At 36.2% G+C, this 16,564-nt stretch overlaps 1 protein-coding gene across 2 annotated transcripts in view; it reads left to right on the top strand.

Moving 5' to 3' along the window:
• Positions 1–16,564, top strand: part of LOC117338165 (H(+)/Cl(-) exchange transporter 7-like) — a 94,872-nt gene that overhangs the window by 61,825 nt on the left and 16,483 nt on the right. For both annotated transcript variants that reach the window (XM_033899387.1, XM_033899388.1), the window contains exons 10-17: positions 2,169–2,282; positions 2,588–2,642; positions 2,854–2,914; positions 3,204–3,345; positions 5,883–5,976; positions 6,982–7,160; positions 15,120–15,296; positions 15,777–15,862. In XM_033899387.1, the coding sequence (XP_033755278.1) occupies positions 2,169–2,282; positions 2,588–2,642; positions 2,854–2,914; positions 3,204–3,345; positions 5,883–5,976; positions 6,982–7,160; positions 15,120–15,296; positions 15,777–15,862 (908 nt within the window). The remainder of the gene's footprint in view (positions 1–2,168; positions 2,283–2,587; positions 2,643–2,853; positions 2,915–3,203; positions 3,346–5,882; positions 5,977–6,981; positions 7,161–15,119; positions 15,297–15,776; positions 15,863–16,564) is intronic.

A 16,564-nucleotide genomic window follows, 5' to 3' on the forward strand; every position in this document is an offset into this window, starting at 1 on the left:
AAAACAGTAAATAGGAGGGTTACAGTCATGCAGAGTTAAAACAGTAAATAGGAGGGTTACAGTCATGCACAGTTAAAACAGTAAATAGGAGGGTTACAGTCATGCAGAGTTAAAACAGTAAATAGGAGGGTTACAGTCATGCAGAGTTAAAACAGTAAAAAGAAGGGTTACAGTCATGCAGAGTTAAAACAGTAAATAGGAGGGTTACAGTCATGCAGAGTTAAAACAGTAAATAGGAGGGTTACAGTCATGCAGAGTTGAAACAATAAATAGGAGGGTTACAGTTATGCAGAGTTAAAACAGTAAATAGGAGGGTTACAGTCATGCAGAGTTAAAACAGTAAAAAGAAGGGTTACAGTCATGCAGAGTTAAAACAGTAAATAGGAGGGTTACAGTCATGCAGAGTTAAAACAGTAATTAGGAGGGTTACACTTATTGACTTAAATGGTAAATAGGAGGGTTACAGTCATAGACTTAAATGGTAAATAGGAGGGTTACAGTCATGCACAGTTAAAACAGTAAATAGGAGGGTTACAGTCATGCAGAGTTAAAACAGTAAATAGGAGGGTTACAGTCATGCAGAGTTAAAACAGTAATAGGAGGGTTACAGTCATGCAGAGTTAAAACAGTAAATAGGAGGGTTACAGTCATGCAGAGTTAAAACAGTAAAAAGAAGGGTTACAGTCATGCAGAGTTAAAACAGTAAATAGGAGGGTTACAGTCATGCAGAGTTAAAACAGTAAATAGGAGGGTTACAGTCATGCAGAGTTGAAACAGTAAATAGGAGGGTTACAGTCATGCAGAGTTAAAACAGTAAATAGGAGGGTTACAGTCATGCAGAGTTAAAACAGTAAAAAGAAGGGTTACAGTCATGCAGAGTTAAAACAGTAAATAGGAGGGTTACAGTCATAGACTTAAATGGTAATTAGGAGGGTTACAGTCATAGACTTAAATGGTAAATAGGAGGGTTACAGTCATAGACTTAAATGGTAAATAGGAGGGTTACAGTCATAGACTTAAATGGTAAATAGGAGGGTTACAGTCATGGACTTAAATGGTAAATAGGAGGGTTACAGTCATGGACTTAAATGGTAAATAGGAAATAGGAGGGTTACAGTCATATGGAGTTAAAATAGTAAATAGGAGGGTTACAGTCATATATTTAAATGGTAAATAGGAGGGTTACAGTCATGGACTTAAACAGTAAATAGGAGGGTTACAGTCATGGACTTAACAGTAAATAGGAGGGTTACAGTCATAGACTTAAATGGTAAATAGGAGGGTTACAGTCATGGACTTAAATGGTAAATAGGAGGGTTACAGTCATAGACTTAAATGGTAAATATGAGGGTTACAGTTATGGACTTAAATGGTAAATAGGAGGGTTACAGTCATGGACTTAAATGGTAAATAGGAGGGTTACAGTCATAGACTTAAATGGTAAACAGGAGGGTTACAGTCATAGACTTAAATGGTAAACAGGAGGGTTACAGTCATAGACTTAAATGGTAAATAGGAGGGTTACAGTCATAGATTTAGATGGCAAATAGGAGGGTTACAGTCATAGATTTAAATGGTAAATAGGAGGGTTACAGTCATAGACTTAAATGGTAAATAGGAGGGTTACAGTCATAGACTTAAAAGATAAATAGGAGGGTTACAGTCATAGACTTAAATGGTAAACAGGAGGGTTAGAGTCATATGGAATTAATCTCATTAAAATGAAAGTTACGTACAGTCAGAGATTAGATTAAGTTACAGTAATATATAGGAGAGTTACAATCGTAAATTGGAGGGCTTCAGTCGTAAATAGTGGAGTTAAACTTGTAAATAAGACGGTTACAGTAATAAATAGGAGAGTTACAATCGTAAATTGGAGGGCTTCAGTCATAAATAGTGGAGTTAAACTTGTATATAAGACAGTAACAGTAATAAATAGGAGAGTTACAATCGTAAATTGGAGGGCTTCAGTCATAAATAGTGGAGTTAAACTTGTAAATAAGAAGGTTACAGTCATAAATACACTCGGATTGAAACTGAAGGTCATTTTCATTAGTACTTATGGTTACCTTTGTTAATTAAGTGAGGGATTTTAATTGTGTCCACAGTGATAGAACGGGTTGTGTTGTTATTCTGATATGTGAAGATACTTTCTGATATCGTTTCAGTTCTTTGCATCAATGATAGCCTGTTTTGGAACCAACTTCTTAATCAGTGCATTTAATGGCCATCCGACCAAGCTGTCCGCCCCGGGATTGGTCCGATTCAATGTGTTTAAGGTGGTGAGTATCCACATCCCAGCCATTATCAGTTCACACCTCTGGATACCATTACAAAATTAGGTACCATTTTTTTCAAAGACAAATTAGTTAGCATTATGTATGAAGACTTGTGTCTACTCGTTTATTAAAAAGAAAGAAGGGATTGCTCTGTTTCAAGATTTACCATCCTCACTGAGATAAAAATGTTAACCACTACAGAAGTTATAAAAACCTCAGGTTGAGTGAATGACTTCCTACAGTTTATGATATGTATGTGTATGTAACCAAGCTTAGGGCAGTATACAATGTGTTCTATATTTTTTCAGGATTTAAGTTTTGATCTCATAGAAATTCCAGTTTTCATAGTGATGGCTGTTTTAGGTAAGTCAGAACTTTTTAATGCATACATTAATTAATGTATGAAAAATACTAAAACATAGAGCTCCACAACTATTCTATATGTGTTTTTACAAACATCATTTATAAACTTGATTGGCTTAAAGTGATAAGAAAAATATACAATATCAAATTTTGAAAACTAGAGTAACCAAAAATTGTTTAAACTGCTTCAATAACATGTATTTATTTACAGGAGGACTAATTGGCGCTGCCTTTGTTGTACTCAACTACAAATTAACCGTATTTAGACAAAAGTGAGTCACAAAGATACTGTAGATTATTGTTTAATGCTAAACTGACAAAGACACTTTAGCACATTTTTTAATGCTATACTGAAATTTACTCCGGTTCATGCCACTTTGACGTTGTTTTTTTCATAAATAGATGTACATGTATATTCAAATTAAAATCTTTTTAAAGAATATGTGACAAAAATAAATATGGTTTCTTAAGATAAGAGGCATATATGTTTATTTTTTATAATAGAAATACATTTATACACTTTTGGAGTTAATCTTTGACACGAAATTATCTGCTTCACAGGTATATGCGTAAAAAATGGATCAAGGTATTGGAGGCAGGAGTGGTAGCTATGGTATCAGCAGTTGTGGGCTTTGTGTTGATGTACGCTACTAATGAATGTACATCCGTCAACCCCTACGATGATCACGCTATCACAGCTAAGGTGGGTGATAGACTTATTATTGGCCGTAATGCATTATGCCATCATGGCGAATGTGTTATAATACTGTACAAGTTGTCTTGAGAAAGCAGCTCAGGTGTTGTGAATAGTTTAACATTTTTCATGTTGCACCTGGTTTAGGATAATCTAGGGAAATGGAAAAGGGCTCTTAGTTTTTGGTCATTGTCACAGATCAAGGTCATTTGTCACAGGTCAAGGTCAAATTGCTTTTCAGGTCTGAGTGTCAAAGGTCAAGGTCACTGTTACTGAAAATAGAAATTTTGTTTCTGTGCAATAATTCAAGTTCCCTTGAGCCGATTTAACTCAAACTTTATGCAGATCTTCCTTACCACAAGTGCTTGCTTGGGATTGCATTCCAGGTCAAGAGGTCAAAGGTCAAGGTCATTGTCATAAATAGAAAATCTGTTTCCATGCAATAACTCTTGTAATCACTCAACTTTCTGTGCAGGTGACACATCCACTTCCTCGGAATTCTTGTCATGTATTTAATAAAAAAAATTGGGTCCCATTTAATGCCATTGTGTCAAATGTTTAGGCTTGAAATTGATTCAGTGACATTTTTAGAACACAAAGCCAATATAGTTAGATACAACAGTTTAAAATTGTTAACATTTTCTCGCAGAATGCACAACTCTATGGCTCCAACATTTTATCTGAAGCGCCCAGTGTCGTAAATAATGTCTCTTGTAATGACTTTAAAATTTGATCAAATAAGATATAGGACTGGAGTGATACTGTAGACCCTGTAAGATCTATAATCATCAGGTCACCTAACCAAGTCCTTCTTCACATTTGTAAAAGGAGCAGTTTCTATCCAAGAAACCTCACCCAGGTTTGTTGATCTTGGGCCCACTGGGGTCTTATGATTTGATAAACAGGAAGTATGCCAAATGAACAAAGACTCGGAGATGTAACAATCAATATAATTTATACAACAGAGTGTACCAAAATACTTGTACAGTACACGATAAACATATATATCTCACACACTCATACACTTCAACACCAATACAACCTGGTGGCTATAAGGCTTACTCCTATACTGTTTGCTATTAGCATAGATGACAGTTTGAGAGACCTACATTTCTACATTGGAATTCAAACTATAACAATTTAACTTCTAACCCTGACACAAGACATTACTTCTGGCCTGGAACATTACTACCTAACTAGTCCGTTATTACCGAACAAATTTGTACATTAATCAGATTTACTGTAGAATACAAACAAATTAAACTCAAACACAGGTTTGGGCCAGAAATAACCAATATTTAATGATTATGTAATGTTATGTAACAATATATATAATATGAAGCTGTGGACAACATAGCCCACAAATTATGAAATATTGGTCTTCTGCTAAGAGACAATTACAAACTACTAATTACATGCGTAATTCCTGCTTAAGATATGGCAAACTGCACATGCGTAATTCCTGCTTAAGATACGGCACACTGCACATGCGTAATTCCTGCTTAAGATACCGCACACTGCACATATGTAATTCCTGCTTAAGATACCGCACACTGCACATATGTAATTCCTGCTTAAGATACCGCACACTGCACATACGTAATTCCTGCTTAAGATACGGCACACTGCACATGCGTAATTCCTGCTTAAGATACGGCACACTGCACATACGTTACTCCTGCTTAAGATACGTCACACTGCACATACGCAATTCCTGCTTAAGATACGGCACACTGCACATATGTAATTCCTGCTTAAGATACCGCACACTGCACATATGTAATTCCTGCTTAAGATACCGCACACTGCACATACGCAATTCCTGCTTAAGATACGGCACACTGCACATATGTAATTCCTGCTTAAGATACGGCACACTACACATATGTAATTCCTGCTTAAGATACCGCACACTGCACATATGTAATTCCTGCTTAAGATACGGCACACTGCACATGCGTAATTCGTGCTTAAGATACGGCACACTGCACATGCGTAATTCCTGCTTAAGATACGGCAAACTGCACATATGTAATTCCTGCTTAAGATACCGCACACTGCACATATGTAATTCCTGCTTAAGATACGGCACACTGCACATGCGTAATTCCTGCTTAAGATACGGCACACTGCACATACGTAATTCCTGCTTAAGATACATCAAACTGCACATATGTAATTCCTGCTTAAGATACCGCACACTGCACATATGTAATTCCTGCTTAAGATACGGCACACTGCACATATGTAATTCCTGCCTAAGATACGGCACACTGCACAAACGTAATTCCTGCTTAAGATACGGCACACTACACATATGTAATTCCTGCTTAAGATACGGCAAACTGCACATGCGTAATTCCTGCTTAAGATACGGCACACTGCACATGCGTAATTCCTGCTTAAGATACGGCAAATTGCACATACGTAATTCCTGCTTAAGATACGGCAAACTGCACATACGTAATTCCTGCTTAAGATACGGCACACTGCTGTTTGTCAGAACACTATTATGTAACGTTTGATTGGATGTTTGTGTTTTTCAGTTACACTGTGAGGAAGGGAGTTACAACAGTATGTCACTACTATTCCTCACCACTCCAGAAGGCTGTCTAAAGGCACTGCTCCACGACCCATTTGGTATGTTGTCACAACGTTAGTCTGGGTGATACCTCAGTAAAAGGTTTAGATAATGGAACAGTACCTGATGTCCACCGCCCCAATAATCACTCCATGCTCCCAAACTCTCACTGAAAATCTTATATCCTTTCATGATCAATCATGATCAAATGACTTAAGGCCTGTTTGTTTTTAAGGACAAACCACTTTGGTTTTGAATGTAATATTTCAGGCATATACCAGGTATATGGTCCCCCATATATACCTCTCCCCCAGTAAAATTGTTTTGTCATTACCGGTATGCAATATCACTCATTTTAATGCCGTATGTATCCGAAATAGGCCCCTGCCCACAAAAATTTCTCCTTTTTCATTTTTACAGAATCATTTATTTTGAAAAAGTAAGCTACAATAAGTGGTTAAAAAATAAGAACACCCCCCCCCCCCCCCCCCCCCCCCCCCCCAAAAAAAAAGAGGGGAAAAAAGAAAATCTCTTACTTAATCTTTAATCTTAACACTAAGGGAGGAGGCTTATTTGAGGATAAATACTTCAAGCTGTTAACACTTGGGGAAGGGATTCTTTGAGGATAAATACAGTAAATTTTTAAAATAGGGGAGGGGACTTATTTGAGGAAAAATGTGATAGGCTTTCATTTTACACTAGGGGAAGGGGCTTATTTGAGAAAAATACAGTAAAATTTTACACTTGGGGGCAGGGCTTATTCTAGGAATACATAATAATACATTGAGGATGAGTAGGGTACTAAATTTTCAAAATAACTTGTCAGCTGAAAAACCGCAAGGCCGTAATAGCGGATGTAAAACCCCGTAAATAAATATTCAGAATATGGAGGGGAAGGGATTTATTTGAGGATACAGCACTAAAGTTTTAATCTAGGAGCTTAATTATTTGAGAATGAATATGAAAAATCCCCTATAACCTGAAAACCATGTAAAACTTATATCATTTAATAATTGATGTTTCAAATGCCACTGATCCTAAATACATGTGTGATTGTGTTTCAGATGCCCACGGCCCCGTGTCTCTGATAGTGTTTACGGTGGTGTTTTTCTTCCTGGGGGTATGGACGTACGGCCTGAGTGTGTCCAGTGGAGTCTTCATCCCCTCCCTGGCCATCGGAGCTGCCTGGGGAAGACTTGTCGGAATCGGAGTGGTACACATGTTTCCCGACAACACTCATCTGGTCAGTAATTCTACATACAATTTCACTACGCTAGACAAACCCGTAGATCTGTTAGGATTGGGGTGATCTGTAATAACGAAGTGTTATTAGCTTACACAACTGCTAGCGGATAAAGTATTCTGACATCTTATACAGTTATCAATGTAATGTCCTTTACGGGATACCTCCTAAGATTTGTAACAAAAGTTACATTGTTGAGGCCATATATTGGCAGAATATGCTTTAATAGAATTAAAAATTGTCGCCGAATGTGTTAATCAGAAGGATGACTGCTCGCTCATTTCTCCATGTTGTTTTGTTGAAATATTTATGTATATATAAGGATGACTTTAAGCCTACATGTAAAAAGTGAATGTGTGCAGGAAAACAATTACAGTAAAACCCCACTTACTCGAACCCACATTCCTCAAATACCCCGTATTCATCAATCTGTTCACTAAGTGACTTGACAGTGTCCTTATATCTAACTCGAACCGCTATTCCTTGAATACCCTCAAACCAATATTTGTCCCCCTCCCTTTATATCCATAGCATAAACAACAATGGAACCGTTTCGTTTTTGTGTAAAATTTTTCCTCTCCTGTTACATATGGCACCCAACTAAATACCAACAGAGGTGGTATAGGGTCTCATGTGTGTCTTCAGGGTCAAAGACTTTGTTAAAGGAGGGAGGAATGTAGCGGAACTGGACTGGGATGAACGCCTGCAACCAGGTAGCTCAATTGGTAGAGCATCCAGCTAGTGTTCTGAGGTCCCCGGTTCGAATCCCAGTCTTTCTGTGCATTCTGCCTCTCCTATTAGAGTATGTTTTTTATCCATTAAATAGGAGGGGTCATGTAAAGTATTCATTGGGATATCATACAACAGTGGTCACTTTCTTTTTAATATCGAAAAAGATAAGCATATATTTTTTTGTGATTGGACTGTCAATTCAAATTAACTTTGAACGAATATAGGGTAGACTTTTGCAATAATTCAGACTTATTCTTTTCTTGTAACTGAATTATTTAGTTTATACCTTCATTTTTTTGTGGAATCCTTCCTTTTTGTAATAAGGTAACAAAAAAAGTATAATAAATCACAACTATTGTCTTCGTTATTAGTCGGCATTCAGTGAGTGTAGTGTAACATACTGACGATCAATACCTATACCCATCAATACCTATGCCCATCAATACCTATATACCGATCAATACCTATACCGATCAATACCTATACCCATCAATACCTATACCCGTCAATACCTATACCCATCAATACCTATACCCATCAATACCTATACCCATCTATACCTATGCAGATCAATACCTATACCCATCAATGCCTATACCCGTCAATACCTATACCCGTCAATACCCGTCAATACCTATACCCGTCAATACCTATATCCATCAATACCTATACCCATCAATACCTATACCTGTCAATACATATACCAATCAATACCTATACCCGTCAATACCTATACCCATCAATACCTATACCCGTCAATACCTATACCTGTCAATACATATACCAATCAATACCTATACCCGTCAATACATATACCAATCAATACCTATACCCGTCAATACCTATACCCATCAATACCTATACCTGTCAATACATATACCAATCAATACCTATACCCATCAATACCTATACCTGTCAATACATATACCAATCAATACCTATACCCGTCAATACCTATACCCGTCAATACCTATACCCGTCAATACCTATACCTGTCACTACCTATATCGGTTAATACCTATACCGGTCAATACCTATAAACATCAATATACTCATCAATCCCTATACCCATCAATACCTATACCCATCAATACCTATACCCATCAATACCTATTCCCATCAATACCTATATCGGTCAATACCTGTACCCATCAATACCTATACCCATCAATACCTATACCCATCAATACCTGTACCAGTAATGGTTTAGGACTAACCTCTGATAACTGGAAATACCCCCATATTCCTCAAGCTGTTAACATGGTTCCTAGCAGTTCGAGTTAGCAGGGTTTTACTGTAGTGCCATAAAACAAATGCAGGGGGGGGGGGGGGGGGGGGGGGGGGGGGCAAAGTATTACCAGACATTGGCTTATTGTAAAGTGTGTAGAAAATGAAGAAAAACATGAGAGAAGTGTTAGTGGTTACAGAAGACAGATGGTTACAACACTTTGCTTACAGAGGTTTCAGGAACATATGTTTGACATAGCAGACAGATGTTGTCCTGATACAGGAGTAACCAAAGCATGTATCTTCATTTACACAGGTGTCTTTGAATAAGGCAGGTAGAGTTATAACTGTATATGGTTGATTGTTGATTGTCATTTCTAGTGCATATAATTTGACTTCTGCTTCCTTAATTGTTTGCTGTTTGTGTTGCTGTATAGCTTTTCACTTTAATTCTCACTGTTTCTTGTATACTTATGATTGTTTTACTGCAAAAAACCTGAACCGATCATCAAGAAGCTAATCTTGCATTTCACCATGAATAACTAGGAATAAATAAAATAGAATTACCAGAATGAAGGTTTACCTGATACTGTATGTAGCAGCAAATCTTGGCTGTAGTGAAACTCATGATTGTTACAAGAAAAAAATACTCTGAACATATCAAAAGATTGTAGAACAAGATTCCCATTTAAAGGAGGAGATTATAGCAATGTTACAATTAAAAACACACAGTTTTCACCCCTTACTATAAATTTTCTATTGCATAAAATTTCACAAGGCATAACTACAAATGTATTACTGAAACTTGCATGGGTTCAGAAGGTTGAATTAAGATTCTTCAAATTAACATTGAAACTTATTTGAGAAGTGTCTGATATATATATACTTGTATTTGTAATATGGTAGTTATCTTATATAAGCATTCCTGTATGTTAGATATGATGATAGTTTATAATGACCTTTAACTTCTTTTGTTTGGTGACATATCTTATTCCCCTACCAATAAAACCAGGCAGACAATAGATTTCATCTTCCCCTCCTGTCCATCTGTCTGTGTACAAGATGTCTTATAAACCCCTTTACAGATTTAATTTATGTTCACACCATATCATCACACCATCAAGGTCTACACCTGGTACGACTTTGGTAGCCATCTATCAAGGTTAGCAATCGACAAAGGTCATATTTGACCATTTTTGAAATTAAAAGCTTACCTAGTATTGAACCTGAGGACAGAGTAAGTTCAAGTTCACGCCATAACATTATTACATTTTCATTTCATTTCAACAAATTTTATTGACATGATGTTAATATCAATTGGATCGAATAACAGGCAAGCCTATATAAATTCTTTCCATGGTGGATTGAGTGATCGAATATAATAACAATCTATATTATTACATCTTATTATATTTTACTGGTCATTTGTCAAAGGTCAAAAGGTCACATTTGATCACTTTTGAAATAAAAACCCTTAAGTTCAAGATATCTTTTGAACTCCTGGAGAGATTTAGTTCATAATTACCCCATAACATCACAGCATGAAATTCTACATCTTATTAGATTTTGGTGGTCATCAGTCATGGTATAATTAAAGGTCAAAGGTCACTTTTGACCACTTTTGGGGGGGAAAAAAGCTTGTATAAAAGATATATATCTGTTAAACCCCTGGACAGATTTAATTTAGTTTATAATCACACTGTAACAACACAAGGTCATAGATAAAATATCCCACTTGACTGGACGTATATCTTTGCGAGTCCCCGTTCACTTTGCTATTTTAATTTGGTTAAATCCAAATTTGGTACAAAATATCAGTTGAACGCGAGATATGCTGTATATAAGGCTTTAATATTTCACATCCTTTCTCTCATTTTCCCAGGAGTTATGTCCCTTTGGCTTTTTTCAGTTACGAAAAGCATGTGAAATCAACTCCTTCCACTACTTATATAGCTGGATTCACTTAAAAGTTTGAGAATTCAAGAATCGCATAACATTTCTTTTTTAAGGTTATCAGCTAGTCCTGTGACAATTTAAAAGAATTACTTGTCACAGGGCATTAAAAGACATAAATGTAACAAGAGAGGAAAAATACTGTGATCAGACCAGGACTTGAACCCAGGACCTCCAAACTCTAGGGACATTCTAACCATTTTAAATAATATGCCACATGATAACATAGGATCAGGGTTTCTGTTAATGTTGTGCTGAAAGTTATAATTTTTTAAGTAAAAGACCTTTTTGATGTCCACATGTACCTGTTTTTGGTGTTGTCTATCATTTTTATCAAACTTTGATTTAAATATTTGAATCTATTTGAAACTAACCTTCATTTGTTTAAAATAATTTTATAATTAGGCCCATTTACCTTGAAATGAATGTTACATCTGACAAAACTTAGGAGCGTGTCAATGAACTTATAAGTCAGTGTAGACCTCCATATCCTCCATAGAGAAGATGGATTCAGGTCTCAATTCATTATATACATTGTAAATAATTCAACATTTGGGTATTGTCTTAATAAAGTTCAAAGGTTATCCATACACTTTTCACTCAACATTATAATCCAGATTGTTTAATTCTCCTGTCAAAACGGTATATGTAACAATTGTTTTACCTATGTTTATTATATGTTACAAATATATGTATTAAATATATCCACTAGAGAAGGACTGAATTATAAGATTAAGATAATATTATGAAGAGATTTGTTTAAAACAAAGGAGTGTGTCACCCACACTGATGACAATACTCACATTGATGACTAACTTTGTACAACTCTCTGATTAAAGTGATATGAGTAACATTACTTACCTCTTACTACATTCTCTCATCATTTGATTGATTGTATTAATGAGTTAACTAATTAATCTCGGTCTTTTATTAACAAGTTATGTTGAGAAAGAAATTCTTCCTAGAGTTTCATGGTACATGTACGATGTTGGAATCCAGGTGATGGTGTCATTTTCTCCTTTTACATGATTAGAGCTGCACATGGCGGGTGCCTCATAGTAATCAGTGTTCTTACTTTCAATCTGTCTGTCAGCACGTTTGCTTCCAAAGATTATCTCAGAATTCAGAAGGCCAATCTTTCTGAATGTCAGCACGTTTGCTTCCAAAGATAATCTCAGAATTCAGAAGGCCAATCTTTCTGAATGTCAGCACGTTTGCTTCCAAAGATTATCTCAGAATTCAGAAGGCCAATCTTTCTGAAACTTCACAATTTGTTACACTGTGATGTGTAATCCTAATGTCAAGGTCATTGTGAAAAATAGAACTGGCAGTATACTGTAAAAAAAAAATACATCACTTAAGATCCTCACATGATGATACACTGTGAAATGGAGATGAATAATAGGGGTTTATAAAGTTCCAAAGTCAAGGAAAAAATCTCTTTTATTAGTCCCCTAACAGTGAAACGGGGGAATATAGGTTTCCTCTCGGTCCGTCCTCTCAGTTTTCCGCACTTTTGTCCGTCATTATTGCTTCAAAGTATGTTGGTGAAAGTTGGTATGTAACTTCAGTATGAGTAGCTACAGATCAATATATTCGAGTTTTAGAGTTTTTGGGTCAAGGTCAAGGTCACTTACTATTTTTAGTGGGGGCTTGTTGGCGACATGCAATATACCCAGCATGCTTGTAGAATTTAGATGGTTATTGTTCAGGCTTGAACTCACTGAAAAATATTATATCAAAATGATGTGTGTGTGTGTTGTAATATTTGGACCATACCAGATACAATCTGATTAAAATACATCTTTTTAATGTATTGCTTATCTTGGGCATATTGAAGAGATATATTTTGATTAGATTGATACCAGAGTAATTCAGTTAGTTTAGAGACAGACAAATTGCAGGGTTCTCTCTGGTGTGTCAGTAATTAAATTATTCTGAAGACATCACTGATATTTTGAAAGAAAATATGAATGCATTCCATGTTTGTCTTCATTTTAAATCAAACATGAAATAAGTGACTGAAAATTGAAAGCTTGGTAAAAAGTCTTTTAATTAAGATAAATAACTTGGCCAATGAATAATTAAGATAATAAATAATTTGGCTATTGTCGAAATTATCTGTTTAAGAATGATTCATTGTCAAAAGAAGTGTTCTAAATGAACACAGCAGGTCCTTTGGGACCTTTGATTATACATTATTACTTTGTATATAATATTACATGCTATATTTTGAATATTTTTTTGTTCATGTTAACAATTATTTGGTACAGTTCAGTATTCAGTAAAACAATACAGTTTTTGTCTAGTAGTAAGATAATGTGGCAGTATTGGACAGTGTAGCAATGAAGTTAAACTTTAAAGAAAAAGTGTTTTAAGTTCTTCTATATTCTGGGTTTTTTTTCCCCAGTAAAATCTTTAGTGGCGTACTTATAATATTTTGTTCACAAAGTTCCAGAACCAAAAATAAGTATTACAATGTATTTAGTATTCATATTAAGTTATCCACTCACATTGTTATGAACTGGTGTTTATGTCTATAGTAGAAACAGTGTGTTTATATACACAATTCAGTTTTATTATGACTACTATTTATAATGGTCTTGAGAGATGTTGATATAGTTGTTACAACTGTTACGCTTACAGTACCTGGCATGACTCCAATGGTAAAGGGTAGATAATCCAACTGTAATTAACACCTGTGTCTTAATTGTCCAATTGTAATATATGCCAAATGATGATTTCAGGAATATATTAAGATATTAATGTCATTAAGAATTAACACTTTACATATACATGTAATGAAAAATTGGCAAGCTGATTTGTTTATTTTTTAAATCTAAAATTACCAAAGTTTGAATAGATTTCTTATTCAATATGGATTGTGGACATATGATTTGTCATTTTTTCCAAAAACTGCCTGTGAAATAATGATAAGATGAGTCAGGAGCGATAGTGGATAGTGTCGATGAGGATGGAGATAGCATGTGTGTATACATGTTTAGTAGTGACTGTAGTCCTAGTAACCTGTAATCTGATAGCCCTGCTGGAGTACTGCTATACCAGTCACCTGTACTGTATGTACAACAGTGTCCTCATTATCTGGTCGTAGTATAGCTACATAACTTACCAGTTAATCTGATGTATGTAGAATAAAATACAAGTTCCATGATCATACACATGTATTTAATTATCTTTTTATTAGTTGTAACTGGTATTATAATACTTCTCCAGGATGTATAGAAATAGTCACAAAGATTTATAGATTATTTGCTGGAGCTGACACTAATTTATCTAATTATAATCACTTCCAGTTCAAAGTGCTATGTTTGATTTTACCAAGCATGTTGGTCCAATTTGGTACTTGTTGTTGTCATCCCAACTCTATCATCAGAACAGTTAGGTTACAGGAGAAGGGAAGCAACTCTTACAATCTGTTACAGATTTGATGCAAGATACACTCTATACTACATTCACTCTTGTTACTGAGTTTATATGTAAATATTTGTTTCCATAACTTATGTTAACATTGATAACCCATTGGAAACAGAAAATCAGTATGCCATATGGTGCTGCTCCTGTCGTTCTTTATTTTTTCGTTTAAATTGCTACTATAATCATGAATTCGTCATTTTACCAAGTTTGATTAGAAGTATCTTTGCGGGAAGGGGAATGGAGGGGAGGGGGTATCTGAGCCCCCTAGGGCAGGGCCTATTAGTGGAAATAGAGGTTATTTCTTTAAATGCCAAGTGTTTTCTGATGATAACTGAAATATGATAACTGATAACAGGTGAGCGATGCAGGCCCCTTTGGCCTCTTACTGATGAAGAGAGAATGCTTTGGAATATTCTTATTATTTTTAATATGTTTTACCTTAGTATATATTGTTATTTTACAATGAACCTTTTGTTTTTCAAAGCATGTCAATTAGGTAATTTGTTTGACATCACAAAATTGAAGTACAAATTTATTTACCTAGAATCTTCATAGATTAATTATATAATATTATATAATATCATATAATTAAGTTTATGTATGATTTTCCAGCAAATGGATGTCGGGAAGTATGCATTGATAGGTGCAGCCAGCCAACTAGGAGGTATCTTGCGTACAACCATCAGTCTGACCGTCATCATAGTGGAGTGTACAGGAGACATATCATTTGGACTTCCCATCATGATCGTACTAATGATATCCAAGTGGGTTGGGGACTTCATCACCACGGTAAGATGTCACTGAAAACTGCTCAGGTACAGGTTCCTACCAGGGTTTAATGAATGGATACTGCATTTTTTTCAGATTGCACATCTCAGAATTGAACTCACAAGGGGTTTTATATAAAATTTATATTCCTACCCAAGAAAATCACCAATTGTTTGGCCCCAATTTCAGCAATATCAGGAAATAATCCAATTTAAATTTGTTATTCTCAGCGATTTGAATTGAGGAACATTGACCATTTATATCAATATAAACATATTGATGCAATAGAAAATAAATTGTGTTTTTATCTTAATCAGGATTTCACAGAAAAAATAACTAAGATATTAATTGTCAAAAACAAAAAAATAATTGGTTATCTCATTGATTATGTGTTTTAATAGCATAATTCAAGAATTCAGAATTGATAATTATATATAATATGTAGTCGCTTAAATTAACTTTGAATAATTTTTTGTGAATAGTTTTCTTTTATATTCATAGGGTCTGTACGACATGAATGTTGAAGTGAGTGGAATACCCCTGCTGCCTTGTGAACCCCCGCCCCTCTGTGATGACCTCAGGGCAAGGTGAGTGGTATAAACTGAACCCCCGCCCCTCTGTGATGACCTCAGGGCAAGGTGAGTGGTATATACTGAACCCCCGCCCCTCTGTGATGACCTCAGGGTTGAGTGAGTGGTATATACTGAACCCCCGCCCCTCTGTGATGACCTCAGGGCAAGGTAAGTGGTATATACTGAACCCCCGCCCCTCTGTGATGACCTCAGGGCAAGGTGAGTGGTATATACTGAACCTCCGCCCCTCTGTGATGACCTCAGGGTTGAGTGAGTGGTATATACTGAACCCCCGCCCCTCTGTGATGACCTCAGGGCAAGGTAAGTGGTATATACTGAACCCCCGCCCCTCTGTGATGACCTCAGGGCAAGGTGAGTGGTATATACTGAACCCCCATCCCTCTGTGATGACCTCAGGGGCAAGGTGAGTGGTATATACTGAACCCCCGCCCCTCTGTGATGACCTCAGGGCAAGGTGAGTGGCATATACTGAACCCCCACCCCTCTGTGATTACCTCAGGGCAAGGTGAGTGGTATATACTGAACCCCCGCCCCTCTGTGATGACCTCAGGGCAAGGTGAGTGGTATATACTGAACCCCCGCCCCTCTGTGATGACCTCAGGGTTGAGTGAGTGGTATATACTGAACCCCCGCCCCTCTGTGATGACCTCAGGGCAAGGTGAGTGGCATATACTGAACCCCCACCCCTCTGTGATT

This window comes from Pecten maximus, chromosome 11 (genome assembly GCF_902652985.1).
Source record: "Pecten maximus chromosome 11, xPecMax1.1, whole genome shotgun sequence".
Classification (NCBI taxonomy): domain Eukaryota; kingdom Metazoa; phylum Mollusca; class Bivalvia; order Pectinida; family Pectinidae; genus Pecten; species Pecten maximus.